Genomic DNA, 27824 nt, shown 5'->3' on the forward strand with positions numbered 1-27824 from the left:
TTAGAATCTAAAATAGTTAAGTACTTCTTGATGGCTAGACTAATGGTATCATGTAGATTTTTGCCCTGGGGCTTTTCTAGAAATAACAGCTTACTTTTTCTCTATACATATTTGGACTCATCTTGACTATGAGTAAGGGCCATATTCTGTTAACACTTATGGCACTCTGCATAGCCCATTTGTATCAATTTCATAAGAACGAACATATTGGTAACGATTCTTATATGCACGTGATTTCTTGAGTGGCAGATCATCACCTTGATTTGACTGGTGTTTCATGATTATTATAAAACAGACAGCAAATAAAACAGTTGGACTAGCCAAACACAACAACTTCCATGTATTTGTGTCCAAAAAATGAACCAGCTTAAGGAGGTATGCTAGTTAAAGCAGATTGGTCCACTTATAGTGGTTTCACTTGTACAGTGTTATCAAGAGCCATATTCCATTGAACTAAACTGGAGATACTTATCTGTATTAGAGGTAGAACATCACTACACCCAATAGATAGGAATAATGCCAATTGTAAGATATTGATATATCACAGTTTCTATTCAGAAAGCAATATTTTTTTAAAAAAGGTTACTTACCTCGTAACTGTTGTTCTTCAAGATGTGTTGCTCATGTCCATTCGAGAAACCTGCCTCTAGGCAGGGACGCCCTTTCAATGGTGGAGTCCAGGTGGGCCCCACAAACTATTATCTGTGTGGGGTCTAGAGTGGACTTCTTATTTATAAGGAGGCCTAGTTCAGAGAACAGCCTCCTGGTCACTGCAATATGGCTTATCACTTGTTCTCGGGATGATCCCCTTATCAACCAATTGTCCAGGAAGGGAAAGACCTGGATCCTGAGGTGCCTCAAAAACTGCTACTGTGGCCATTCATTTGGTAAACACTCAGTGCTGTGGAGAGGCAAAATGTCAGGACAGCAAACTGAAAATGATCCTGACCTACTGTAAATCTGAAAAACTTCCTGTTGGTGGGGATCACTGCAATATGAAAATGTGTCCTTTAGATCGAGGGCAGCATACCAGTCTCCTTTCTGTAGGGAAGGGATGATGGAGACTAGGGTGACCATCCTGAACTTTGTTTTATGAATGAGTTCAGGTTTCTCTGGTTTAAGATAGGGAGCAGACCTCCTTTTGCCTTAGGAATAAGGAAGTAGCAGGAGTAGAAACCCCTTCTCCTGAATTCTTCTGAAACAGACTTGACTGCTCTGAGCTGAAGAAGTGTAGACACTTTCTGTCTTAGCAGAACCTTGAGACAGGCCCCAGAAGAGGGACAAGAAGAGGGCATGGGAAAAGGGGATCACATAACCCTTTGCTACTAAGTCTAAGACCCATCAGTCGGAGGTTATCCAGGACCACTAGAAAAAGGGACAAATGGCAACCAAAAGGGGGTGACGGAGATGTGACTGCTATGCTGTCCTCGAGTGTACCCTCAAAAAAGGAGGGTTTGGGTTGTTGGCTCATAGGTGGGGCAGATCCTCTATCCGAACCAGATCTCAAGCCCCTGTGCCTGCTCCTAGGCAGGTCGTTCCAGCCATTATTACGGCCTCTCCTCCTACCCTAGTCCAAATCAAAATCATGTTGGAAGGGTTTCACATTTGGCCTGGGGTTGAGGAGCCTTCTCTGAAGGGCTGGAGTGTAGATCCCCAGGGACTTCAGAGATGCCCTGGAGTCCTTAAGGCTGTGTAGCTTTGAATCTGTCTGGTCTGAGAACAGGCCTGCCCCCTCAAAGGGGAGGTTCTGTAGCATATTCTGCACATTTGGAGGGATGCCCGAGACTTGGAGCCACACACTTATCACTATAGCAATGGTCATTGTGCAGGCCACCAAATCAGCAGCGTCCAGAGCCGCCTGTAACGCTGTCCGCGTGACTGTTCTACCTTCCTCTGTTAGAACCCCAAATTCCGGAGGAGGTGGGCTTGGTGGTACAACCACAGAATCCAGACTAGCCACTGATGAGGTTGCCATTGGGGTAGCCAAGTACCAGTGGTGGCCTGTCAATACAGGTGACCTAGGCAGTCACCTAGGGCGCCAAGATAAACGGCCGTTGAAGGCTTTGGAGGTGGGGGCATCAATCGCACGCCAATTTCACGTTTCACCTAGGGCGCTAGTTGCCGGCAGCTCACCTAGTGCCGCTCCTGCCAAGTATGTGTGTCCAAAGGGCTCCGGTGTCACAGTCTAGGCTTGGAGCAGGAGCGGTACCGGGACCTCGACCTGTTAGAGGACCTCACTGATGTACAGATTCAGCCTCCGACTGATGAATAATCCGAGGCTGACCGGGGGTGGGTGGGTGGGTGGGGCTGTTGTTGCCTGCTCCCATGGATGTTGGGTCATGGTCATCAGCTTCCCTCTGTGCATCAGGCCCGGTACTGGAGGAGATATCATTTGCATCTAGGTCGTGTACGCTGGTGCCAAGTGTGGCAGTTGGGAAGATACTACACCAGCAGCACTGGAGGTGTCTGGAGTAGGGCCTCCCAATGTTGTCCACAGGAGTGTGGGTGATTGCCACGCTACAACTGCGCATGTCAGAGCCAGTATCGGGGCTGGTGTCCAGGCTGGGGCAGCTGTTGGCACTGGCACCAATGTCGAAATTGGTGCCGGTGCTGGTGCCGCCCTATGGCTCGGTGCTTGTGTTAATGCCGGGTGGGGAAAATCCAGAGCTGCTCGTGGTACTGGAGATGGTGGCCTTGGTAACTGCGGTGCCGAGGCCCTGCCTCCGGGGAGGTCAATTCAATGAGCTCCTGTGCCACACTGAAGGTCTCCAGCATTGATGGATTGTGGAGTTCCTTAAAAGTCCCTTCTGGTACAGGTGTGGAGGTATGCCTTCGCCTGGGCAGTACTGGGACATCCCGGAGCACCTTTGAGACCAAGTGTCCCTCCTTCGGGCACATCTTGTGGCCATGCCTTTTTGAGGATCTTCTCCTGGCATCGTTGGCTCTCCTCGGTGCTGGGGACTGTGACTGGTGCCTACAGGGCTTCGAAGAGGTAGTATGACACCACAGAAGCCTCCCGCACCGAGGATCAACTTGAGCCTTGAGTCCCTCTCTCTCTCACTCCTCAGTTTAAAACTCTTGCAGATGTTGCAGCCTTCTGTACGATAGGCCTCCCTGGGACACTTCAAGCAAGAGTCGTGCAGATCCCCGCAGAGCATAGGCTTCAAGCAGGATGCACATAGCTTGAAACCCTCGGGCCTTTGAATTCCCTCCCCAGAACGGGAGAAGCCCTTCTTATCTAAAACGAATGAGGTACTAACTGAGAAACACAACACTTAAAAATCTAAAGAACTATATATACTCTTGATCATGCTCCAGCTACCATCATGGGTGGTAAGAAGGAACTGAGGGGCTAGCAGGGGTTTATATGCACCGATAAGACGGTGCCACTCCAGGGGACTCCCTGGCCCAACAGGTACTGCTAAGGGAAAAAGTGCAGTTCACACGCACCTAATTGGAATGGACATGAGCAAGCACTCGAAGAACTAACAATGACATTAACAATTCCTTTCTCTGCATCTTTATTTTATAATAAAATAATTCTCACGTTGGGTTAAGAGGTAACCCTTTAATGCATTTTGCATGGCTTAATGTTTTATTATGAGTAGGCTTTCTGGCTAAGTATATGAAACTAGTCCAAATGTTGACACTACAAAAATGTAATACAATCAGCGTTTTTAAAGAAATTAAACAATGCTGTGGAAAACTATCAAAATGGACGTTTTGCCTGTAATGAAAATTAAATGTGTCTGGCAAGAATATAAGCCTACTAAGTAAGCTGGGACAAAGTATATTTTTGGATGCTTGAAATTTAAGTATTTTTACATCAAAATCTTTAACTATTGTTTCATGCATAAACAAATATCATGACATTTATAAGTAGACAATCCAAATATTTTAATTTAATATGTTCCATATTATATACAATCTTATAAAATACCAGTTTGTTTTAACATAACAGCTGTTATATTCATTCAGAAATAGAGTGAGCCATACATCACATTGGTGCTGAGAGAACAGACATAGGCCAGGATAATAAGCTGGGGGCAGACAGCAAGATGGGCAGCTATCGTCCCGCAATCAATGTTAATACAGTAGGGAGTGAGAAACTGCAGCCAGTCCAAATCATTCATAATTCTGATTCTGAATGACTTCCTCCAACATAAATGTCTCAATGTGTACTAACATGGAAGATGTCACTGTTTGTTTCACATTCTCTTTTTTAAAAAACAAGCAATGCATGATACTGGCAGTCCTCTAGAGGCAATAGTAACAGCACCCAGTATCCAGGGACTTGTAGCAAAAGGGGAGGTGGAGGAGAATGCCACAGAAATTAGGCTAAGGACTTTGTGCTGAATGAAGGACAAGTATAACACATCTGCTGCTAATTTTGATGCAGATTCTTGGGCAACATGAGAGCTCTGAAAGCTAACCCAGAGACATTTGGGGTAGGCCATCAATGTTTCTCTAATTTGGCCATTATATCCTACACTTAAAAATAAAAACAGACTAATACATTGCAGTCTGATGTTTACACTTCAGTAGCACAAAAGTAACTCATGTGCCTTTATTTACACACTGTATGAAATCAGCAATAAACACAAACCCTGACCTAACAGCTATACTGGGTGACATTCTACACCCACAAACCCTGTATCAAGTAGCATATACAGGGGGAGTCTCTCTCTATCACTGTCACAACTAAGAACCAAAAGCTAGCTTCCGTTTGTGCACACGCATGCTGCACTGTAAATCTAATCCATCACAGTAGGGGCCTACACTCCAGACTGTTACTGAGGCTTAACAGGTTTCTGTTCTTTGGTCACAATAACATTTTATCTCTTGGCCAGCACAATGATAGGCTTTTAGCAGTGTGGAGTCAATACTGTATTATCAGTTGGAATGATTGCACAAATTTACCAGTAAATACAATATTCTATTCTTTATAATATTTGCTCTATTTCTACCCAGAAGTGTATTATGTTGGGCCTCCAAGTCAACATTAACTGAAATTGGCACATTATAACTCACTTCGTCTTAATGTAACATCAGCTACAAGGTTCATCTCAAGGCTAGTCCTACTGCTAATGAAGCTAATTGCAAAATTCCCCATGGACTTCAATAAGAGGATCAGGATCGTTCTTTCTAAAAACATGTCTGAACCCTGAAATACCTCTCCTTCTAGAAGAGAAACATGTCCACCCCAATAGTATATTTTGTCAATATATTAGTGTATTTTTAAAAAGTATTAAAATAGTTCAAAGTTAAAATATCCATTTTAAAAGCAGGTTCTTGGAAACACTTTAATTGGTATAGTAGTGTGGTTATGTAAACATGACAGGAAAGTTTGTACATCACTCCCCACTGTCCTTAAAAACTGTATGCAAATCAAACAGAATGAAAGCTTGTTGGTTCCTACAGCAAGCCTTCATCTGATCTGATAAAGCACGCACTGTTACTTGGCATGAAGCATTTCTAAATACTAGCCTGTTTTGAAAACCAAGCCAAAAAGAGAATACATACTTGTATCTTTTTTTCTAATAGTCTGTCCAAAAAGTGTTCAGCTAGTATAACAATCCCATAACGAATTAATGGGTAAAAGGCACTCCATCCCTCTCAACTATACTATACACCTGTTATCTATTTCACACCATCTGTGCTGAATCAATGTTAAAAAGTTTAACTGTAACAGCTACAATGTAAAGATTAATACAGCTCAAGTTTTTCTCCACTGCCATACTTCTCACTGAAAACTGTACATTGATGTGAATATACAGTACTAGCTTTATTTACATGTTTAAGAATTTTGTTTTCCAAAATGAGAAAGTCAAAATAATTGAACCAGTATTATTAAAAAACATAACTTAAAGTTTAAATAATTTAAAATTCACTTACTCGAACAATTTTCCTATTGCACAGTTTTTTCTTAACATTGCTAGACAAAATCCCACAAACTTGTAACAGATTAAAATTGTAAAAGCACAAATTATATTGCACCAAAATAAAGGTATTACATAAATTGTATGCCCACTGGAAACTGGGTACCAATAAAAACCATACATATACTAAGAGACCCAGGATGCTGAGAGAAACATTGAAGACAATTTCCCAGATTTCAAAAAAGTGTGAAGTGAGAAACTATACAGAAAATAATGCAAAGTTACTTTTGAACACCAGTAATACACATGCACAAAACCCACCTAGCCTAAGGAAAAAACATTTAGAATTTCGTATCTCAGTATTACATGTACTTCACATAATGTCTAGCTATGAATTAGAGAAGTATCATGTGAGATTTAACCAAGAAAGCTTTCTCCAACTGTTTTATAATGAAGCAGCCTAGAATTCCAGAAGGGGGAAAAAAGGCATCTTCAGTTTATCAATTCTTCCTCAAAAAGCCTTTTTCTGATCACCCTAACTCTGATCCGGAAGATGATTTTGGTTTCCATACATAAAATGTGCAGCATTAAAAACAATGAGGAAACTTCCATTTTTTCTAAGTAACATTACATTGGAATTTCTCATGCTGTTGCTGCAGCCACTGCCACCAAAACTGTGACCTGATGCTTCCACTGTAAGCATTTTTCTTGTCTACATATACTCAAAACCCTTGAAAGTTAGAACCACTTCAACTTAAATGAGTAGGGGTATACTCCGGCCTTCTTGTCTGAATAATTTTTAGTTTCGGTTTCTGTGTGCCTTCCTCTTCCTCCACTTCATTTTCCTGATCACTCTCACATACATGAACAACAACACTGGGAGTAGTTTCAGTTGCAGCATGGAGTTCATACTTTTCTCCTGAAAAAAACATTAGCAAAACTGGTAAAAAGAGGCTCTCTTCTAATAGTAATCACAGAGTAGTCTAAAATTAAGGAAAAACCAAAAAGCTTGCAAATTGTATACCAGTGACAAGGCAGTATAAAGCTACAGTCCAGCAGGTCAAGTGAGCAGCCAAACTTTAAGACTGTTGGCAAACCAATATACAACATTTTAGGTTCCATTTTCAAAGACTGAATATTCAGCTACTTTGCACACACCATGTGGTCCTATGAATGTACATGTGTTCAGTCATGGATCATATCTTGCCATTTGTGTGCACAAATGATATGCATTTGTATATGGAGTTATGGGTTTTCAGCATGCAAATTTTATAAACTCATCTTTGATAATCAAGCCATTCTAGCCCCTGCCATTATACAGCATTTGTTGACCTGAAACCATCCAAGACAGATGGCTATGCAACCTTCTTTTGAAAACATCTAGTAAGTAAGCTTCCATGATGTTCTTAGGCAGTTTGTTCCATTGTCCTACTGGTTTTAGAGTCAGGAAGTTTTTCCTGAAATTTAATCAAAAATTATGCTGCAGCTTGAAACCATGGCCTCTTGTCCTGCCTTCTGTGGAGAAAAGGTGTCTTTCATCATCTCATTTATGGCAGCCTTGAAAGTATTTGAAGACTGCTATCATGTGTCATTTCATGTATTCTTTAACAGTCTAAAAATACTCAATTCCTTTAGTCTTTGCTCTGACGGCTTGTACTCCATCCTGTGATCCTCTGTCACTTGCCTCCAGATCTTTTTCAGTTTCATTATATACTGTCTATACAGCTGTGACCAAAACTGGACACAACTTCAGCTGATGCCTAACCAGCATCACAAAGTGGTACTATCATCTCCTCTGTTAATGTAACCCAAATTGCATTTGATTTTTTGTAACAGCATGTTATTGTTGATCATCACAATTACCAGACCTTCTCAGAAGTGCTCCTGCTGGCAAGACAGCTATGCCTCATTCTGAATCTGTGCATATGTTTTTTTCTGCCCAAAGACTAGCACCTTACATTTATCTTTTAAGAATTTAATTTTGTTGTCTATAGTCCAATTCACCAAAACTCTTTAAGTTTAGCTCTGTCTTCCAAAGTGTTTGCAAACCTCCCCACAGCTGTCATCTCATCTGCATATATAAACATTATGATCAAATTTGATCGTTCAGGAGATCTGTCCATCTCCGTACCATGAAGATTTAAAATCAAAGCAGCAGATTTTTTCCAAGGCTTCCACCAGCAGAGTTATAGTTTTGCTGATCAAAACCCAAAGGAATTCTGCTCTGGGATTCCTATGTAATAACAGAGTTGGTTTGAAGGGATTTTATACATCTATATGGATAGCATATACATTGTCAAGTATCAGAGGGATCCATGTTAGTCTGGATCTGCAAAAGTGACAAGGAGTCCTGTAGCACCTTACAGACTAACAGATGTATTGGAGCATAAGCTTTTGTGGGCAAAGACCCACTTCATCAGATGCATGTAGTGGAAATTTCCTGACGCAGGTTAGAAAAAGTTATACAATTATTTTAAATTATATAATTTTACATACAAATACTTTATAAGTTTCATTTTATTTCTGGGGAAACTTGTTAGAGTTAACGTTACACTTTAAATCTTAGAATAAAAAATAAGTAGTTCTGTTAAAGCTACTGGCAGCAGGTCGGACATAATTAAAACAGCAAAATGAGAATTATGATCTTCATGAAATTAGCAACTGCAATGCCTCAGCAAGTATGTTTTGTTCTGGTAAGGATATTCCTATGAAAATTTGTATCTTTCTGATACAAAAAAGGAATTTGAGAAAACAATCCCTTACATAAAAAAATTCAGTGTTTTGTACAGTTAGTAATTTAATTGGCAATGATCAGTTACCTTGGGGAAAAAAGTTTGATTTACTGCCGGTATCCCAAGTCACTTTTTACTCAAGCCCAACTATTAAAACTGTAAGCTCAGAATCCTGCTTACCTGGCCCTAGCTTGGAGACAGCATAGAGAAGGTCATAATTAATGACCGGCGTAGCATCTTCTACTTGTTTCCAACCAACAGGAGGAGAGGCTGGAGGTGAAATCAGAAACTGTTTGTCTGGTTTTGGTGGAGCTAAATGCGAGCTTCCAATGTGCAAAGTCTGGGAGAATAAAACAAGCCTATTAATGATTACTTTTAATTTTCTATCAATCAGTTATTTGCATGGAATTTAAAGTTTGAACAGCTGTCATACCACAACACACACTCAAGGTGGCAGTATGTAATAGTGCAAAAACATGCTGACAAAACATGCAGTAAAATATGTACATCTGTTTTTTGTTTTAATATATGGTTATTTCATCATAGAAAAAAACCACTCCTAAAAGATCAAAATAGGGGAATAGGAGATGTAAAGTTTATTGACAAACGGAGTTGAAACTCATAACCATAAGGGATGAAAATTCCAGAAGGTATAGAAAATAAACTGGGTCCTTCAGGACTGTCCCTAAGGACATTTGAAAAAGACACACAGGACATCAAGATGAAGAAGAAAACTCAGAATTTAAAAAGCAGTGCTTAATTATATCAACTGAAAATGCACACATTTTCAGAACTAAGGTACAGTTAGAGATCTCCTTGGTCTTACCTACACTCAGAAATATAGCAGTCAGTGACCACCCCGATAGCTGCACTGGTGAAACCCCCCTAAATGTATGAGAGTATGCCGGTTTAGGAAGTGAATAGAAATTAGTGTAGCTGTGTGTACTGGTACAGACCCCTGTCCACCCTTTGGTACAGATCCTTGTCTGCATTTAGGATCATTACCACAATGCTGTTTGCTGAAGCAGGGCTACTTTTGAGCAAGGAAAAATATTCAACTTGCAAGCCAATGTTATTTGCATCTCTACAGGCATAAGATTTGCTGAAGAACCCCCACCAGCTTGAGCACCAAACATTAACCGAGTGTAACTGGGGCCAACAGTGACAGCAGGCCCTGGGCTGAGGAGTGTGTGTGGGGGGAGGTGCAGGGGGTGGGCTATATGTACCTGGCAAGGATAGGGCTGATGGTAGTCTGCCCTTAGCGCCACTCAGGCTCCAGTGACAATTCAAAGGGGTCTGGGGCTGTAGCTGCTGTTGCAATAGAGGCGTCTGGGAGCTCCAGGCCCCTTTGAATCTTCAGTCCTTGGGGCAATTGCCCTCTTCCTCTCCTGTTGGTGAGCTTGCCAAGTGTGAACTATGCAGGTAATTGTAGACGTCTGTGCATAGCCAAGACAATCAGTTATCTCTTAACTTATCAAATGATTACCTAATATTACAAATTAATTCTCCCTCAATATCATTTACTATTTAGTTACTTTGTGTAGTGTAGTTGGTCCCAGGATATTAAAGATAAGGTGACTGATGTATTATCTTTTATTGGACCAACTTATGTTGGAGAGAGACATAAGCTTTTGAGCCATTCAGAGGTCTTTAGCATATACACTATTCTAACGTAGAGTGACCTCTTAGCATCTCTGCAAACAGAGGACAAAAAGAGGGTATAGTGGGTTATGGATCATTGTAATAAGCCACGGCTCGAAAGCTTTGGTCCAAAACAAAAACAAACAAAAAAAATATTACTTAATTCACCTTTGCTTTTCTGTTTAGTTGCTTACCATTTTGCAATAGCCAGGTAATGCATTTATCCAACGTAATTCCCACACCCTCCTAGGTGCCAAAGTTATAACTATCACTCTTCAAGCTCCCAGCTATGTTATCAGTACAAATCCCAGTAGCATCTTGAAAACATTAATATTAAACTCCTCAAACTAAACTAATTACTACCAATACTAGTGGTAATTAGATACAATACTAATACTAGTTGTTGGGATTTAAGTCAATAAACCCTTCTATTCCACCAATTAAATTTATCTAAGTGGCCACAGAATCTCCTATAACTGCACTATAAAGATGCAGAATATCTAAAGTGTGTGGCTAAAAATGTGGCGAAGAGCAGACATACTTTCAGTGATATTCCTTCCCTCCTCCAAACAAGTGAAATCCTACAGTCATTTTGATTTTAAAACCAAATTTCTTATTTATAATATTTTAAAATTAAAAATCTACTTTTTTGCCATTACTGACCCCAACAGAATCTTGCTTGGACACAGAAGCAGCTATAAAAAAGACCCTGGGATATCTTTAAGAGTTTCATTGGGAGTTCTGGGATAATTAGATTTTCAATTAAAGCTGGCTGAAAGGTGTCAATTTCTTCAATTGAAAACTCTTTCCAGTAAAATGAAAGTTTTTGTAACCATATCCCATTTTGACCAAATTGATAAAAAATTCAGAACATTAAGAAAAGAAAGAACCTAGGAAGAAATGAACACTCAAAAGGAAAAAATGTTAGAACTGGTAAAGAAAATGTTTTTTATATTCACTAAAAAATGAAGTGTTTTGAAAATTCCCAAAAGTTGTTTCAAATTTTACAAGATGTGCTCCTCCCCGCGTTGTCCATCCAACCAGCTCTAGTTATGACACAATGCTCAACTACATGTCTCCTCCAAATCCCAAAATAGGGCAAGCAATACACCAACCGGCAAAATACTAGCATATATTAGCTTCCAAAACACTTCTAAATTTGGAGACCTATCTGATGCTTTCACCAATCAGTATGGTTACTACTAACAGTTATACATTTGTATAAGTCTTTTTTTTTTTAATGATGAACTACAACATAAGACTCAATGGCAAAATGATTATATTTATACAGAGAACTACATACCTGAGCAAAATACAGCTTAATTTCCTTTCCAAGAAATTCTGTCTTGTGTAGCTGGATTCTAGCATCTGCTGCTGATAAAGGGTTGCTGAAGTTTATTCGTACTCTTTTGAAGCTCTTAAAATACTGAAAGGTGGCATCTTTGTCATATGTTCTAAAGAGAGATTCAAATTTGGCCTAAAAAAAAAAACAAACCCACACAGAGAATCAGCCATGTTTATTCCACATCCCTTTTTTTCTTGTAATATATTCTCACTCCCTCAAAGACAACTGCAGTTTATGGTGGACTGCAGTTAATAGTAACATGCTAAAATGGGGCAAGCCATTTAAAATAAACTAATAATCATTTATTTGCAACATAGAAACTGCCTTTAACTTCCCTGTAAAACAGACAGCTTTTTTGGTGCTGAAATAGAATTAAATATGTTGGATGTCTAGTGGCTTCCCTCTCCATTTTATGGCATGCTAAAGAAAGTACTATTCACAAGTTATGAAGATCATGGTATTTTATTTGATTAGTTTAGTTTACCTGCCTTTTACAGATAATTCTATATAAATTCAACGGAGGGTCAGAAGTCCTTGCTCAAGTAAAAGTCCTATTCAGTAGACATGAAACCGAATATTGTGCTATTCTAAAATGTGCTTGTTTCTAAGTTAACCAAACTGTAATATTTATGGCATATGAAAACTTTTACAGGCAGTCCCCGAGTTACGCGGATCCGACTTATGTTTACGAACGGGGCACTTCCTCTCCCTGGTCTCGAGCAGACCAGGGAGAGGAAGCAAAGCGGCGGCGGAACGCGCGGCCAGCTGACAGCCCAGACGCGTCTGGGCTGTCAGCTGGCCGCGCGCTCCGCTCTGCTCCCCCCCCCCTCTGCAGACCAGGGGGAGGGGGAGCAGAGCGGAGCAGAGCAGAGCGGCGGAACGCGCAGCCAGCTGACAGCCCAGACGCGTCTGGGCTGTCAGCTGGCCGCGCGTTCTGCCGCTCTGCTCTGCTCTGCTCTGCTCCGCTCTGCTCCCCCTCCCCCTGGTCTGCAGACCAGGGGGAGGGGGAGCAGAGCGGAGCGCGCGGCCAGCTGACAGCCCAGACGCGTCTGGGCTGTCAGCTGGCCGCGCGTTCCGCCGCTCTGCTGTGCTCCGCTCTGCTCCCCCTCCCCCTGATCTGCAGGGGGGGGGGGGGGAGAGCAGAGCGGAGCACGCGGCCAGCTGACAGCCCAGATGCGTCTGGGCTGTCAGCTGGCCGCGCGTTCTGCCGCTCTGCTCCTCCTCCCCCTGGTCTGCAAACCATGGGGGGGGGGAGGGGGGGGGGAGCAGAGCGGATCACGCGGCCAGCTGACAGCCCAGACGCGTCTGGGCTGTCAGCTGGCCGCGCGTTCCGCCGCTCTGCTCTACTCTGCTCCCCCTCCCCCTGGTCTGCAGACCTGGGGGACGGGGAGCAGAGCAGAGCAAAGCCACGGAGCCCGAGGGCAGCAGGATAGCTACGGCGCATCTGGGCTGTCCCGCTGCCCCCGTGCTCCGCGGCTTTGCTCCGGACGCCTGTGGTACAGCAGCTGGGGCGCTGCCGGTTGGTCCCGTAGCGCCGCTCTGGGTGCCACTGGACCAACCCAGCAGCACCCCAGCTGCTCTGCCCCAGGTGTCCCCTAGTCAGCAGCTGCTGAAAATGACCAGTGGCTGACTACAGGAAGCCCCTGCCCCGGGCTTCCTGGAATCAGCCGCTGATCAGTTTCAGCAGCAGCTGACTTGGGGATGCCTGGGGTTCTTAAGTTGAATCTGTATGTAAGTCAGAACTGGCGTCCAGATTCAGCCACTGTTGAAACTGATCAGTTTCAGCAGCGGCTGAATCTGGACACCAGTTCCGACTTACATACAGATTCAACTTAAGAACAAACCTACAGTCCCTATCTTGTACGTAACCCGGGGACTGCCTGTACTTGCTTTTAATTTAGGGAAATGAGGTTTGTTTAGGGAACTTCAGTTATAGAATTCCTTTATCATTATAACACCCTCCATCTATTGATCTCAAAGAACTTTACAAAGCCTCAACTCTTAGGGTGTGTCTAGACTACAGGGTTTTGTCGACAGAAGTTTTGTCGACAGATACTGTTGACAAAGCTTCTGTTGACAAAGAGCGTCTAGACTACAGCCAGTTCTGTCGACAAAGCAAGCCGCTTTGTTGACATAACAGTGTGGATGCAAAGGACAGTGTAGATGCAATAATGCCTTCTATCGACAGAACTCTGTCAACAAAAGGCGTTATTCCTCGTAGAATGAGGTTTACATACGTCGACAAAACTGCTGAGTTTTGTCGACGTTATGTCAACATAACTCAAAGGCAGTGTGGACGCAGGTATAGTTTTGTCAACAAAAGTCCACTTTTGTCGACAAAACCCTGTAGTCTAGACACACCCTTATAGTAAAGAAAGTATTTTTCTAATTACGCAGACACTGAAAGAGAAAAAGGTTAAAACAGTATATTTGTTGGAGAATGGGAACAGAATCCAGAACTTGTGATTCCAAAACCCTGTGCTTTCATTACTGTTGCCCAATGACTTACTCTTGTAGTATCATCCAGACAGGATGGCTAAATACATCAACAGTTGGCAGTTTTCACTGAGGATTTGAACAACCAATATTTGGGCTTTTAAAGCACATGGGGCAGTTATCCAAAGCAAACTCAGTTATTTTTACATTATTTATGAAGAATGTTTCCATTTTTACTTCAGAGTGCTGAAGGGAGGGAAGGGAAAAAAGGCGTCTGTGGCTAGCATGCCTCAGATTTATTTTAATCACAGTGACTTGCTATATACAGCCCTTGCTAGCAAGTTACATTTTATCTATTGACATTTTGTATGTTGCTATTTCACAGAATCCTGTTCATTTTATGTAGTTTTTCTATAAGCCAAGTGTGGTTCTAACTCACAACTTGCTACTCCTATCCTGAGACTCTTTGTAACATATTTATTAGACAAAAGTCAAATATTTCATGAATGGATGGATGTTAACTCAAAATTATCCTGTCTCTCTGAGTTACACTTTAGTAGTCTAATAAAAATGAATATGTTAAACTAACTCCAAGTAGTTTTCATACAATTCTCAAGAACAGAGAACTTAGCATAGGAATTGTTTGTTAGCTTTCTACATTGGAAAGAAAAGCTACTTGGTATTTCTGAAATCTATATTGTATTTAAATCTTTTCTACAGTACACTACTTGATCTCATTCATATCTATTCAGAAAAACAGATGTGTCTATAATTCAGAATTCATATGAACTACAAAAGTCTTGAAGATCTTTTACATAATTAATGAAATGCACGGAATTTTCAATTTTATGTTAGCCAAAAAGAAAAATCTACAGTGTTATAAGACTAACCTCACAGATCCCACTTCAAGATGAAATCAGATATTAGTATCATAGTGTCTATTAATAAAATCCAACTGTTTTATGCCTGACAGATGTCAGCAGAACTAATTAATAATTCACTCCTATACATTCAGCACTGATGCTTTTGTTACTCCTTTAATCTCATCAGTTAAGATAACTGGAGTGATTGTATTATGTAGTATACCAACACTACAGCAGTATTACCAGTCATAATTACAGTGCTACATCAACAACATAATTTCAACATCTTCATATATTTTAAGTGAGCCTATTACCTACATTCTAAATCTGAACATTGTTGAAAATGTCTTCAAATGAAGTTTTATCCACTCATCCTCATGTAGACATACATAGATACACTATATATTTATGGACAGACTACAAGTATTTGAACAAAGTAGAAGATAAAGATCTTTAATTTCATATGATAATTAAGAGAAACATAATACACATTTGCTGACTACAACCTGTTGACCTCTGGAATAGTTCTTCCTTACTGTTTAAGCAGTATCTGTTTCTTTTAATTGTACAGTATTTTTCAACTATATTAGAACAGCCCATACATAGTTCAGAATTTAAGAAATTCACAGAACTAAAGCTCAACTTTAAGAAGGTCTTACCCTCATTTCAACTTGATTGAAGACATCACTGTCTGCTACATAGGCAATTAAGGAGCCAAAACTGTAGTTAAGGTTCCTAAAATGCATTTTATTCTTCACTGAAGCAATGTTAGCAGTTCAATACAAATCCAAGCCAATTACTTTTAAACAAAGCTGTTGGTTCTGTAGACAGTATTTATAAAGGAAAAATGCCCAACCCCTCAGAAAAGCTCTCAATGCATGCTGTAAGTGACAGCAAATTCCTGAACAAAGTCCTGCATGCTTTAAGGCAGTCAGGGACAAAATGTTAGTGTCTACTGGAAAAAGGTGACATCAGCACATTAGTCAGCTTTCCTATGCTAATTAACTTTGCTTTGGAAGATGGAAAAAACAGCTGAGGTTTGCACAGCAGCTGCTTTATCAACTCCTCTTGCAGCATAGTTTCCATTGGTAGTAATTCCATTCAACACTCAGACAACATGCTCTTCACTTGAGTGGGCCAACCCATCTTAAGATGGAAAATGTTACGGTTAAAGAACCAGTGTCCACAGTAATTCCACAGTAATAAGTAATTAGCCAGCAGGGAAAAATCAAGACTTTGGAAATCAGAAAACAAATTCCTTAGTAAATTTAGTCCTTGTACTTTCCAAAAAACACGTAAGAAGTTGGGGATTAGAGGAAACTTATTTTGAAAAATACCTTATTTTGAAAATATTTTATAGCAGAAAATTATTTTGAAACACTTGTTGCAATTAAAAGTTTATGAAGTAATTTCCCACTTCCAATTTATTTGATTCCCTTAGCCACATGGGGCTGTAATATGAAATCATACAATAGTTCAATTAGTAGTCCACTATTAGAATTTGATCACAAAACCCTATTCCCCATTGATGTGAAAATAAACCCTTCACACATGACATCTTCTGTTTAATGAATCCAGACTGTTATTTGGAAAAAGATTCTGGAGAATAGATCAAGATGGAAAGATTAAAATCAAAGCTATTTAAGTCACTGATTTAAAATATTTATATCAGAGGGAGACTTTGTACTGCTAATGTAAAATCTATGCGATGGCAACTATAAATTTAGTCTAACATTTACTACCTGTAAGATATGTTATTTGAATTCTATGAAGTTGCTATAGGCTAAAACCAAAACACAGAAGATGAGAGGATTTATCCAGAGTTGCACAGCTCATTAACGCAAATAATTTTTGAGTTTCTTCATTTAAGTCATTGCTCTGAAGTGGGGCAGGAGATGATGGGTTCAGTATGCAGGCTGCCTGGGAAAGAGGACAACCCCAGCTCTCACTGCAGCAGCTTGTGGTCAAGTAAGAAATGTCCTTCTGGGCACAGCCAGGGGAGATGTGCATATCCCTTGGCCAGGAGACAGACACACAAAACTTTCTCAAATATATAGTGCATAGCTGTCCCTTTTTCCACCTCAGCCCCTTATTATCTCAAAGGGATTATAGCTATCCCAGTGCTCATTTCCCCACTATGGTCATTATATAGTATCACTGTTCTTGCTAGCAGACTCCTCTCTGTTTTATGAGTAACAATTGTATTTCAGGCATATCCCATTGTTTTGGCACAACCGAACCCTTACCTTGCTTTAAGTTATGATAAGAGGAAGCTGCCTATCAAATGTGATGGTCTTTACCCTTTAGGAGTTCTTAAAACAGACTCAAACACAAACTCTCTCAAATATACTATAGAAGATTAAGCATTTGTAGGACACAGACTAAAACGAGCATGTAACTTTATTCAAATGATTAGTCCCTTTGACTTCAGTGGGACTATTCATCTGCTTAATTAAGCTTGTGCACAAGTGTTTGCAGCACTAGAGGCTAAACATTTTTCATATCTTATATTGCAATTAATCGGCTAATCAAGTAGCACTTGCTAGCCCTGCTGTGGTTCTGCAGTTTAAATATAGTAGGAGCCAGGCACGCAGCTGCCTGGCTCCTACCACACTTAAACTGCAGAGCTGCAGCGGGGTTAGCTCCTAGGGCAGCTTGCCCTGGGACTAGGAGCTAACCATGCTGTGTGTCTGCCTTTTAAATGTAGGAAGAGCTATTGGGAAAGACCCAGTGTCTCTTACTACATCCAAAAGGCAGAGCTGCAGCAGACAGGGACCCGGTGTGAGCATCAGCCTGTGCTCATGCTGGGCCCTGCACTGTCCCTCTGCCTTTTAAATGTAGTAAGAGCTGGATGCTCTTACTACATTAAAAAAGCAAAGCCATAGCGCCGCTGCACCTCTGCTTCCCCTGCCTCTCCCACCATACCACACCACACCACACCACACACCACACCACACCACAGAGACAGTGCCAGGGGGAACTGGCTTTTAAGCTGGCTCTGCCATCACTAGCTCCTACTTCATCCCTCTTCCTCGCCTTGCTGCCTATATCAGAGGCAGCAAGGGGGTGGGAGGGGATGAAATGCAAGTAGTAGATGATTACTCTTTACATCTCTAATTTGTGTACAAAATCTTTGTTACTTCAAAACAATACTGCTTCACCATTAAGTAGTTTTCACTTCAGTACATTATTGTAAACCATTTTGTACATAGGCCAAAGTTTTCAAAATTATGTGCCTAAAATTAAACTCTCACGCCCATATTTAGGCTATTCAAGTGCTCTTGAAATTTTCATTTTTATACTGAATTCAAATGGCTAGTCTAGGTAGTAAAGTATCAACTTGATTAAAATTTGAATACAATAGAAGATGGTGCTGGTTGCAAACATAGTATAGGTTGTTTGCTTATCAAATTCTGTGTACGAGTTTGTTTCCCCAGTAAGGATGTTAGTGAGGTCCTTGATTTGCTTTTTCCCCCAGTCTACGTAGTCAGTACCAGTTCAGAAAAAAAATTGTGTAAAATCTGAAGTTCTACTAACAATTAGAAACAATCAAAAATTCATCCACGTTAGTAAATTAAGAAACAAAATGAAAAAGTCTGTTTCAACATCAATTTTTAAAAACTGAGTAGAAAAAAACAATTTTCACACATCATTGGAAGTGGCCATGAAAAGAACATTAAAACCTAAATGTTTCACAGTATCATGCTTACATTTTATAGCTAGGAACTGAAAGTGAATGGATGATATATTTGAAATTAAAAGGAGATCACTATCACACTGGTAGTTTTTTTCATATTTGTAATATTGTAGGATTTAGCAAATGAATGATGAAGTATACTGGGATCTTCATTTTGGAATGAATGTCAGAAAAATGTAAGACATTCTGGCAATTTAAGTCCATATACAAATGAGTACCTCAGGTCTGAATTACTTAATTCAAACGCTTCTAAAAAAAAAGCACCTGAAAAATTCTGAGTATTTTTGGCAGCACCACAGACAGATCTAAAAGGTGTCCAAAGTGTTCCATATTTTTGTAATAAACTTAAATTCAGTGGGGGGGGGCCCCTCAAAATAGTCAAAACAATATTAATGGTACTCAAAAGTTACTAAAAACCTTCCTCCACAGGAAAATTATAAGCACTCTGGTTTGTTGCCTCATTGCAAGTTATATAAAAATATTCATGTCAGCACCTTCTTTGCCAGTACATGTCTGCAATTATCATATGGAGTGAACAACAGTACTGTAAGAATTCTAAAAGAAAGAATCTCTTTGAATATATACACACTCTAAACGCCACTTCAAAAGTGGTAGACTAATTTAACAATCTCTACACTGAAACATCCAGAAATCCAGCTTTCAACAATCAACTATATAAGTCAACTTAAAATCATTAACTGACCACATAATCAGTTCATTCTAGTTCTTGTTACAGAGATCTATCTTCAGTTCATTTCTATTTAAAAGCCCTCCCCCTTCCCCTCCAAACATTACCTTCATGGTATCGTATATATATAGTACCCCAATGTCTGTGACTAACACTGAAATGCTGCCTGTTCCCTCTGGGCAGCGCTGTTGCGGCCCTGGCTGTTCCCTCTGGGCAGCGCTGCTGAGTCACGTCCTTCGCCTCCTGCTGTGGCGCTCGGCTGAATTCTGCGCCTCTCAGCTGGGTCGCCGCGGGGGAGCAAGCAGTGCAAACGGCCATTTGGGCACCGCAGTCCCCATGCAGCACGGGGCCCAAACGGCTGCTTGCTCCGTCGCGGTGGCCCGGCTGAGAGGTGCCGAAGTCAGCCGAGCACCACGGCGGGAGGCGGGGCGTGGAGTGGTGATGTACATGGCCAAGGGGCGGAGTCCAGCCATGTACATCACTGCTCCGCCCCCCCCTTCGCCTCCCGCCATGGAGAGAGAGAGGAAAATCCCGTCTTATGACGGGCTAATTGGCTAGTATTAGGAATAGTCTGCCCAAAGTACATTGTTATATTTAATGTGAGGGTTCAACTAAGGGTACAGCTAGTCTACAAGTTTGTCGGAAATAGGTACACAAAAAGTGCTCTGAATTTGCGTAACTTCTTCTAATTCTTTTGTCAGAAGAGGCTTTTCCGACATTTGGCCCATCTAGACTGGGCCAAATGTCAGGAAAAAACCTTCTTTTGGAAGCCCCCTTTTCCTCGCAAAGAAAAGCGGAAGAGCAAATGCATTCCCTGGACGCAACGGAGTTTTTTCAGGAAACCTCTGGTATCCCAAAAACCCCCTGCAGTCTAGCCATAACCTAAGAGTCACGACTTTTTTGACCATGTAAACAGCTATTCTAGATGCACAGCTTTAGTTTCTCAGTGATGTCAATGGGTTGAATTTCTATTGAAACTTAAATGGAAACAGGATTGGACCTTAATTTGCTATGGAAAACCCACACAGCCTTTTCTCACAAACACAGTTTCCATAAGAAGTACTGGAACAAAGGAGAACTTAATATTCTATGGGAAATAAGGCATTAAAAACACATCAGTCTTCCTGTGTTAATGCTTCTCTTCCTGTTAGAGGCTCAAACAGGATGACTTCACATTGCTTCCTGACGGCAGTCTCTCATTTTGGATATTAATCCAGAAACCTCAGTTATGTTTTGAGCCTCAAAAGTAATGCAATATAGGTTGGACCTCCCTAGCCCAGCACCCTCGGGCAGTGCCGGACCAAGCCATACTTGCGCCCCGGGCGCACGATGCCCCTTAATATTTCAATCAGGCGCCCCCCATAGGTTCGCGCCCCGGGCAACTGCCCGGCTAGTCTCCCACTTCATACGGCCCTGCCCTCGGGATCTGACTGGTCCCGAATAAGGGAGTTCGCCAGAGCAGGAGAAGTCAATTTCATCCCTCTGCTGACGGGAATCTGGGCTCTGCCAGAGTCCATCAGCAAACCCAGGGGAACTCCCATGCCCCCAGGCCTCCAGCTCCCAGCTCCACTGGCCAGTCTCCTCCACCACAGCTCGGCTGCCCCGGGACCACCAGACTCTGCTCACTCTAGAGGTGTCACAATGCCAATGACCAGGGACTGCTGGAACTGCACTGTTCCTAGGCTGCCGTGGCTCTTAGGCACCGACACTGCCACAGTTCTGGGGTGCAGCTGCTGGACTCCATTATGCCGAGGCTGCTATGGTTTCCTGGCCTTACCACAGCCAAGGCTCGGTGCATCCAGTCTGCTGCTGCAGTTGCAACTTCACTCCCCAGTGCATCCGGGCTGCCACGGCTCTGCTTTCCCAAGGCTACTGCAACCAACCTCGTGGCCACCCAGCCTTCTGGTCCAGCAGGATGTTGCTGGACCAGAGAGTCTCAGACAAGAGAGGTTCAACCTGTACAACACAACGTAAGCACCAACAATCCATTATAGTGTTTACCATCTTACAAGATTGATTCCTTTCATTTAAAACATTTGAAGTAGGCAGTTATGACCTCGGGTATGGTACTGGGGTGCAGGAGGAGGTGCAGGGGTTTGGGTTGTGACCTTGAGTGCAAGATCTGGGAGGGGGTATGGGCTCAGGAGCAGGGCAGAGAGTTATGTGGGGTGGCAGTGGATTGAAGGGAGGCAGGGATTGGGGTGCCAGAGGCAGACACTCACTTGAGGGACTCCTGGCTAGCAGCCCAGCAAAGTTCTCAGGCAGCCTCCCAGCCTGCCCTGCGTCTGCAAAGGCTGCAGGAGCCATGTGCGTCTGTGAATAAGAGCCTGAGGGGAGAATGGGTGGTGCTTCACACGCTGCCCGTTCTTCTGACAGGTAGCTCCCAATGGCCAGAAACCATCCAATGGGATTGTGCTGGGGGAGGGGACAGTGCATGAAGCCTCTCCCCCCACCGTTGTGAAACACAAACCACTGGCAGCCACCTTTCTGAGCAGCATGAGGCAGGGCAGGCAGGGAATCTGCCTGAGGCTTCCTGCTGCTTTTATGGGCTGGATCCGGTGGCTTGGCAGGCCAAATACGGCCCACCTGCCCTATTTTGCCCAGACTTGAGCTGATTTCTCCCACTGGATGCTGAATGAGTGGAGTACAGCCTGGTTAGAGACTACAGACACCCTACCTCCTCCCCAATTCTTGCACCTTCTACCTACTCCTCCTTCATGATGCTTAGTTGGTAGAAGTCTCAAAGCTGAAAAAGCAAACCTGAATGGAAGCCCAAGTGGAGGGAGAGAGTGGGTCACAAAGAGGTTGTAAGTGAATAATAGAAACAGAAATGGACAAGTGGAACAGAGGGAACATGAAGGGAAATAAGGAGACACTGAAAGCTAAAGACGGTAAATACAGGGATATCAAGAATTTCAGGGGTCATATGCAAGACACATATGGAGAACGCGACACAAAGGGGAAGAAAGCCACAAACATGCAGAGTTATTCTGTATCTGTAAAAACAAGGAAGCATAAACCTAACTAGGTCATGAACTCACTTTGTGAGATTCATTTGCCCATGAAAGTTTATGCCCAAGAAATCAGTTTTAGGCTGTAAGGTGCCACAGGATGACTGCTTTTTGGGGGGAAAACTAAGGAAGAAAACCTAGGTAAATATAAAAATTACAGAAGTTACTATACTGCCGAAAAAAAAATATCTGACCTAAAAGCAACAAAATCAGAATTTTATAATCCAGCTTTGGCCTTGTTACTGGTGAATGTTTTCACCAAATCTAAAAGTTTTCACTTTATAACCCAACCGGGTTCCCCTTATTATACAGTTGCTGATCTTTGTGTTTATGTACTGTTTCCATTTGTATTTTTATGTACTAGATGAAGTTTAAGATAGTTAAGAGTTAAACACTACCCTGGTGTACTCCAGAATGACGTTTGTGAATAGAATAAATAGATTTTGTTTTTCAAACTCAGGAAAACAAGATTATCTATATTTATATGTGTATATGGGTCTGTGTCTGGTACCAGGAAATTATGTTTTTGGGCATGTGTGAAAATTCAAGTCAACCTCTTACCTAGATCACAATACAGAAATAGGAATGCATAAGTGAGTGAAAGGTATTCTAAAGAAGAGGATGTGATACCCAGAGTACAAATGAAGAATGCTGGCTAAGAGATTATTTTTAAAAGCATGCTCTAAAAAAAACCTGAAGAAGTTACTCAAAGGGGGGGGGGGGGGGAAGAGAGGAACACTCAAGTTAGACAAACATAAGCATGAACAGAGCAGCCATCCAAGACAATTTCTACTTTGTACTAGGGATGTAAGTAACTAGATGAATGACTACTCTACTAGCTGCTCAGAGGCAGCAAGGCGGGGGGGAGGGGCAGAGTAGGAGCTCGTGCTGTGGGGTGTCGTAGGGGAGCAGGGGAGGCAGAGGCGCAGCAGGGGATCAGGCACGAGCCAGGAATCACACCTTTTGAAATGTAGCAAGTAGCAAATGTAGATTTCAAAATAACAGGCAGCTTATGCCGATGTCCCAGTAACCTCCTTCCACGAGGGTTAAGGGGAATTTTGGAACAGCAAGTTATTTCTAAATTAAATTATGAAATAAGCTATTTCTAAATACATTTGAAATAATCTGCACAAATGAGTAGCTTATTTCGAGCTAAGAGTGCTATGTAGATGCATCCTTAGAAAGCTGTTGACAAGCTCATTCACTAAGGGCTCTTAAGCAAACTAAGTAGTCATGGATATAAGGGAGAGTCCTCTCATGGATTAGTATTAGTTAAAAAGACAGGAAAACAAAAAGATAATTAAATCCTATCTATTTTCACAGTGAAAAAAAAAAAGTAAGTAACCGAGTCTTCCAAAAATCTATAACAGGCGTGGGCAATAATTTTGATGGTAGACCACTCCACTGGGGGCAGCAAGATTGTGTTGGAGACAGGAAAGGACACAAAGCCTCACCCCCTACCCTGGCTTGCGGTGGCACTCAGAGAGGCACATGGGAGCTGGCCACTATGAGCCACATACAGGCACGGGGCAAGCAGGAAGCCTGCCTGAGGCTCCTACTGGACCATGGGCCAGATTCAGTGGCTTCTCAGGCCAGATGTGGCCCGTGGGCTGTATTTTGCCTAACCCTAATCTGTATGTTCCCTCTAGCTGGGAGGACATAGCCCTATCACTACACATGCACACAGGGCTGTGATGGGGAGAGGCGCCACTTCCTCTTCCACAACCTTATTGCAACAGTGGGGGAAGGGAAGAAGGGGAGGGGGGAGAGAAGTGTCCCTCCTCCAGACCCAACCCAACCCAGCTCTGGACCTGCCACAGCTGTGTAAGTGACCAGTCCCCCCAGCTCCAACCTGGAGCTGCCATGGTGGAAGAGATGCCTCTTCTCCCCTCAGGTGCTGTTTTGGAGAGAACAAGCTTGGAAGGAAGGAGAGAAATCCTCTTCCCACCCTAGTCTGAGCAGCCTTCACTCCAAACCCCTCATCTTTAGTCCAACCCCAGAACCTATACTCCTAACCAGAACTCTGACTCCACCCACCCCCCTTCAACTCAACTTTGTGTCCCAGACCTAAGCCCTCTCCCACTCTAAACCACTCAGCCCCACCCTCAAATATATAGACAAACTAAAACCAGATGTAATGTACCATAGTATGAAGTGTATACACAAAGATCTCCACATCTCATATCAAGTTAATGTTACCAGCAGGGCCATCCCTATCAATTGTGGTGTCCTATCCAGCTTGAGCACCTGCCTCCACATCACAGAAGGTGGAGAGGGGAGTGGCCTCTTGGACTGCGGTGCCATGGGTGCAGGCCCCAGAGGCTAGAGCTGTGTAGGGATGTTCACCTGAGGACAGAGGGAAGCAGATGGGAGGCAGGAGCAATGGATGCTATTTTTCCCCCTTCCACCAGAGAAACAACTAGTGTGCAGTGTGGTTTGGGATAACCGCCCAGAGAACCACACTTTGAGTGGGTCCCACAGGACTAGCAGGGGGCGGGATGGGGGGGGGTCTGGTGCTGGCAGCAGGAATCAGGCCTGCCCCCACATTCACTGGCAGCCGAGACTGGACCCCAGCCTGTTCTGCTCCCCTGGCTGCCAAATCTGGGGCATCAGGGAAAGAGGTGGATCGGCCCTGCGGTCATTGACAGTTTGAAGTGGAGACATGTGGTTAGGAACTGGGAGCGCTGACCAGGCTGGGGCCAGGCTGCTCTGCTTCCCGCTGCCATCAGCAAGTGTGGGCCCGACTCCTGCTGGCAGAGCTGGCCCCTTGCTAGTGCTTGGGGGGGGAGGGGAGGAGGAGGAACGGAACAGGAAGAAGTTGGGTGTCCCAGGCCTCACAAAGGCCTTCTTGGAACAGCCCATGGGTGGTGGGGAGGATGGGGTATGCTGTTGGACTCCGATGCACCTTGCAGCTGTGTGCTAACATGAAACTTGAGGCATTTTTGTACCCTAAATTTCATGATGACCTACATGGTAGCATACTTTGCATATTGGTAGGAATGGCCCTGGTTACCAGACAAAATGCCTTATTTCAAATTCAGGATCACCTCTATTATATGATCTATTATTGCTTTGCTATATACACAATCAATTCTAAACAACTAGAGTAACAAAAGAACATTTTCTAAGGCAACAGTTCAGCATAGGTTTTGAAAACATTTCTGTAGTTCATTTTGAGATTGACAAGTTTAGGATTAATATACAATGCTGTACATCCAGTAACAGAAAGATCACACGTTCACAGGACGGAAAGTTAGAATTAGGTTTCAGAGTTTTTGATCTGCCTGAAAAAGCATGGTTTTGTTAAACTAGGGAGAGGCATCTGATAAACTATTACACAACCGGCCTCGAAAAAAATAGCACAGTTCTGAAGATTTTTGAAGGACATTAAAAGTAAATAGTCATGCACCAAAATTTTCTTAAGCTTTCGTTCAAAGTTAGGGTCAGAAATAGGAATATGCAGAAACTATTTTAAACACAGGCAAGCCAATCAAACATACTTTTTCCTTAGAGGCTTTTTTTATTTCCCATATTATACATTTATTTCAGCCTGGAAACTGACCTTTTAAAAAAGTATCAATTGATTAATATTTGCCATATATTAGTGATTGCAAAAGCAGTATGTATGTTTAAAAAGGAGGAAATTGCAAAACCGCAAGTCCTTTGCAGTAAGTTATACACCAGGTTTTATTTTTCTAGGGTCATGTGAGAGTCATAAACGGATTACAGATGTATCTTTAGGAAAATGCAACACCTTTTTAAATAATGAAAACAGCCTATAAGCAAGTATATAGCCTGAAAAAAAAAAAAATGGTTGGAAATACTTGGGGAAAAAAAATCCAGTGAAACAAAAGGACGATTTATCACAAAAAACAAACGACACAAACCAAAGAAAGCACAACATTTTTGCTTGAAACAACTTGTATCACCAAAATGAGGAAATGTAAGAGATTGGTAATGTGAAAAAAGTTATTTTTACATTAAAAAACTGGAGTTGTAGGCCTTTTCAGAATCAACTCACCAGCTCTCTGTGGTAGGGTGAAAATATCCCAAGAGAAATTTTAAAAGCCCAAAAAATGTTTAATTCATTTTTTGCAGCAAATTTAAACAGTGTAAGGATTTTTAAGATAGTATTAATAAGGAAATTCTTTATAAATAAGAAGTCTTTCTAGCTATTTAGAAAGTTTTTCTTGTGGGACAACAATGACGTAATTACATCATTCGGGGCTCATCTAGACTACGCTAAAGTGTCAAAAGTTTATTTGAGGAAAAGTGGCTTTTCAAAAGGGGGGCAGGGTGTGTTTGCTGAAAAAACCGTATGTAGACTACTTTCACTTTCAAAAGCTCTGCTTCCAAAAGTGAGATCGGAAGAAGATATGCAAATTCCTGCGGAATTTACATATCCTCTTTCGACACTTTAGAGTAGTCTAGACATAGCCTCTGAGTCCCACAACCTCTTCCCCCTCATCTGCCCCGCCTCCTCCCTGCTGCTAACCCAGCAAGGATCAGCAGCAACCTGTGGCTCCAGAGCAGCAGCACTGAAGGTAAGCTGATGCTGATGCTGAGCCAGGACTGGCTATACCTCTGGCAGCCATCATGTGGCGGGTGGCTGCCAGAGTTTTAAATTGTGATCTTTCAGCTGGCCCTCGCCCCCTCACTCCCAGCTTAGGGAGAGGGAGTGGCGCCAAGGGGGAGAGCGCAGGGCCTGGGCCTCACCCCCATCTCCCAGCAGCTGGGGAGGGAAGGCGAGGGGCTGAAGGGGAGAGTGCGGGGCCTGGGTCTCGCCCCGCCTACTCCTGGGGTTGGCACAGGCAGGGGGTGTGGGACAGCTGGGGCTGCAGCAGTGCAGAAGAGGGGGGCCCATGAGTGGTGAGACATCCCCCCTTGCAGGGGAAGGGGAGAGCAGGAGCAGGGGTATGAGGTCCCCTCTCACCAGGGGGGAGCCACAAGTTGCGTGTCCTACCCCCTCTTGGCTGGAGGAAGAGAGCCAGGCCAGCCACGACCTCAGCACACCCCAACCCCCCTCACAGCTGGAAGGAGGATGGCCAGGCCCAACCCCCGTGTGGCCGGGGGCTGGGGTGAGAGCCAGGGCTAGCCTGGCTTTGGGAGGGGCCCAGTAGTCGGGGGGAGAGAGCCAGGGCAGGTCAAGAATGCGATGTCTCAGCTTGGCACTCCCCAGCAGCGGGGGAGGAAGCCGGGGCTGCCCATCCCCAAAGAGGGGGTTAGCAAGCATAGCTAGCAGGGGCACTGCCCCCTAGTAAAGCTCTGAATAAAAAAAGTTTCAATAAAGTAACTGCAAAACTGCATACTAAATAAAGTATACTGTAAAAGTAACATTTTTAAAGATATGCCAGATATCAAAATATGTTTTCAAGTCTCAACTTGGATGAAGCATTTGATGAAGTGGTTTTGATCCACAAAAGCATATGCCCAAATAAATCTATTAGTATTTTAGGTGCCACAGGACTCCCTAGTTTTTCCAACTTATCAGCTACGATGTGGCTGCTCCAGGGGTTGGGGCCAGGGTGCGGC

General features: G+C 42.8%; 1 protein-coding gene across 2 annotated transcripts in view; it reads right to left on the minus strand.

Annotated features, from left to right (window-relative positions):
* Positions 1-3574: 3574 nt before the first annotated feature.
* RCAN1 (regulator of calcineurin 1) overlaps positions 3575-27824 on the minus strand; it is a 70037-nt gene continuing 45787 nt past the window's right edge. Inside the window, exons 1-4 of one of the 2 annotated variants that reach the window (XM_006126012.5) lie at positions 15556-15970; positions 11556-11729; positions 8792-8951; positions 3575-6798 (exon numbers count right to left, since the gene is read on the minus strand). In XM_006126012.5, the coding sequence (XP_006126074.1) occupies positions 6629-6798; positions 8792-8951; positions 11556-11729; positions 15556-15642 (591 nt within the window). In that variant the 5' untranslated portion in view covers positions 15643-15970 and the 3' untranslated portion in view covers positions 3575-6628. Of the gene's footprint in view, positions 6799-8791; positions 8952-11555; positions 11730-15555; positions 15971-27824 lie in introns of those variants that run through there. The other variant, XM_075911378.2, reaches the window with a different exon arrangement.

Source organism: Pelodiscus sinensis, chromosome 1 (genome assembly GCF_052426305.1).
Source record: "Pelodiscus sinensis isolate ZL-2025 chromosome 1, ASM5242630v1, whole genome shotgun sequence".
Classification (NCBI taxonomy): domain Eukaryota; kingdom Metazoa; phylum Chordata; order Testudines; family Trionychidae; genus Pelodiscus; species Pelodiscus sinensis.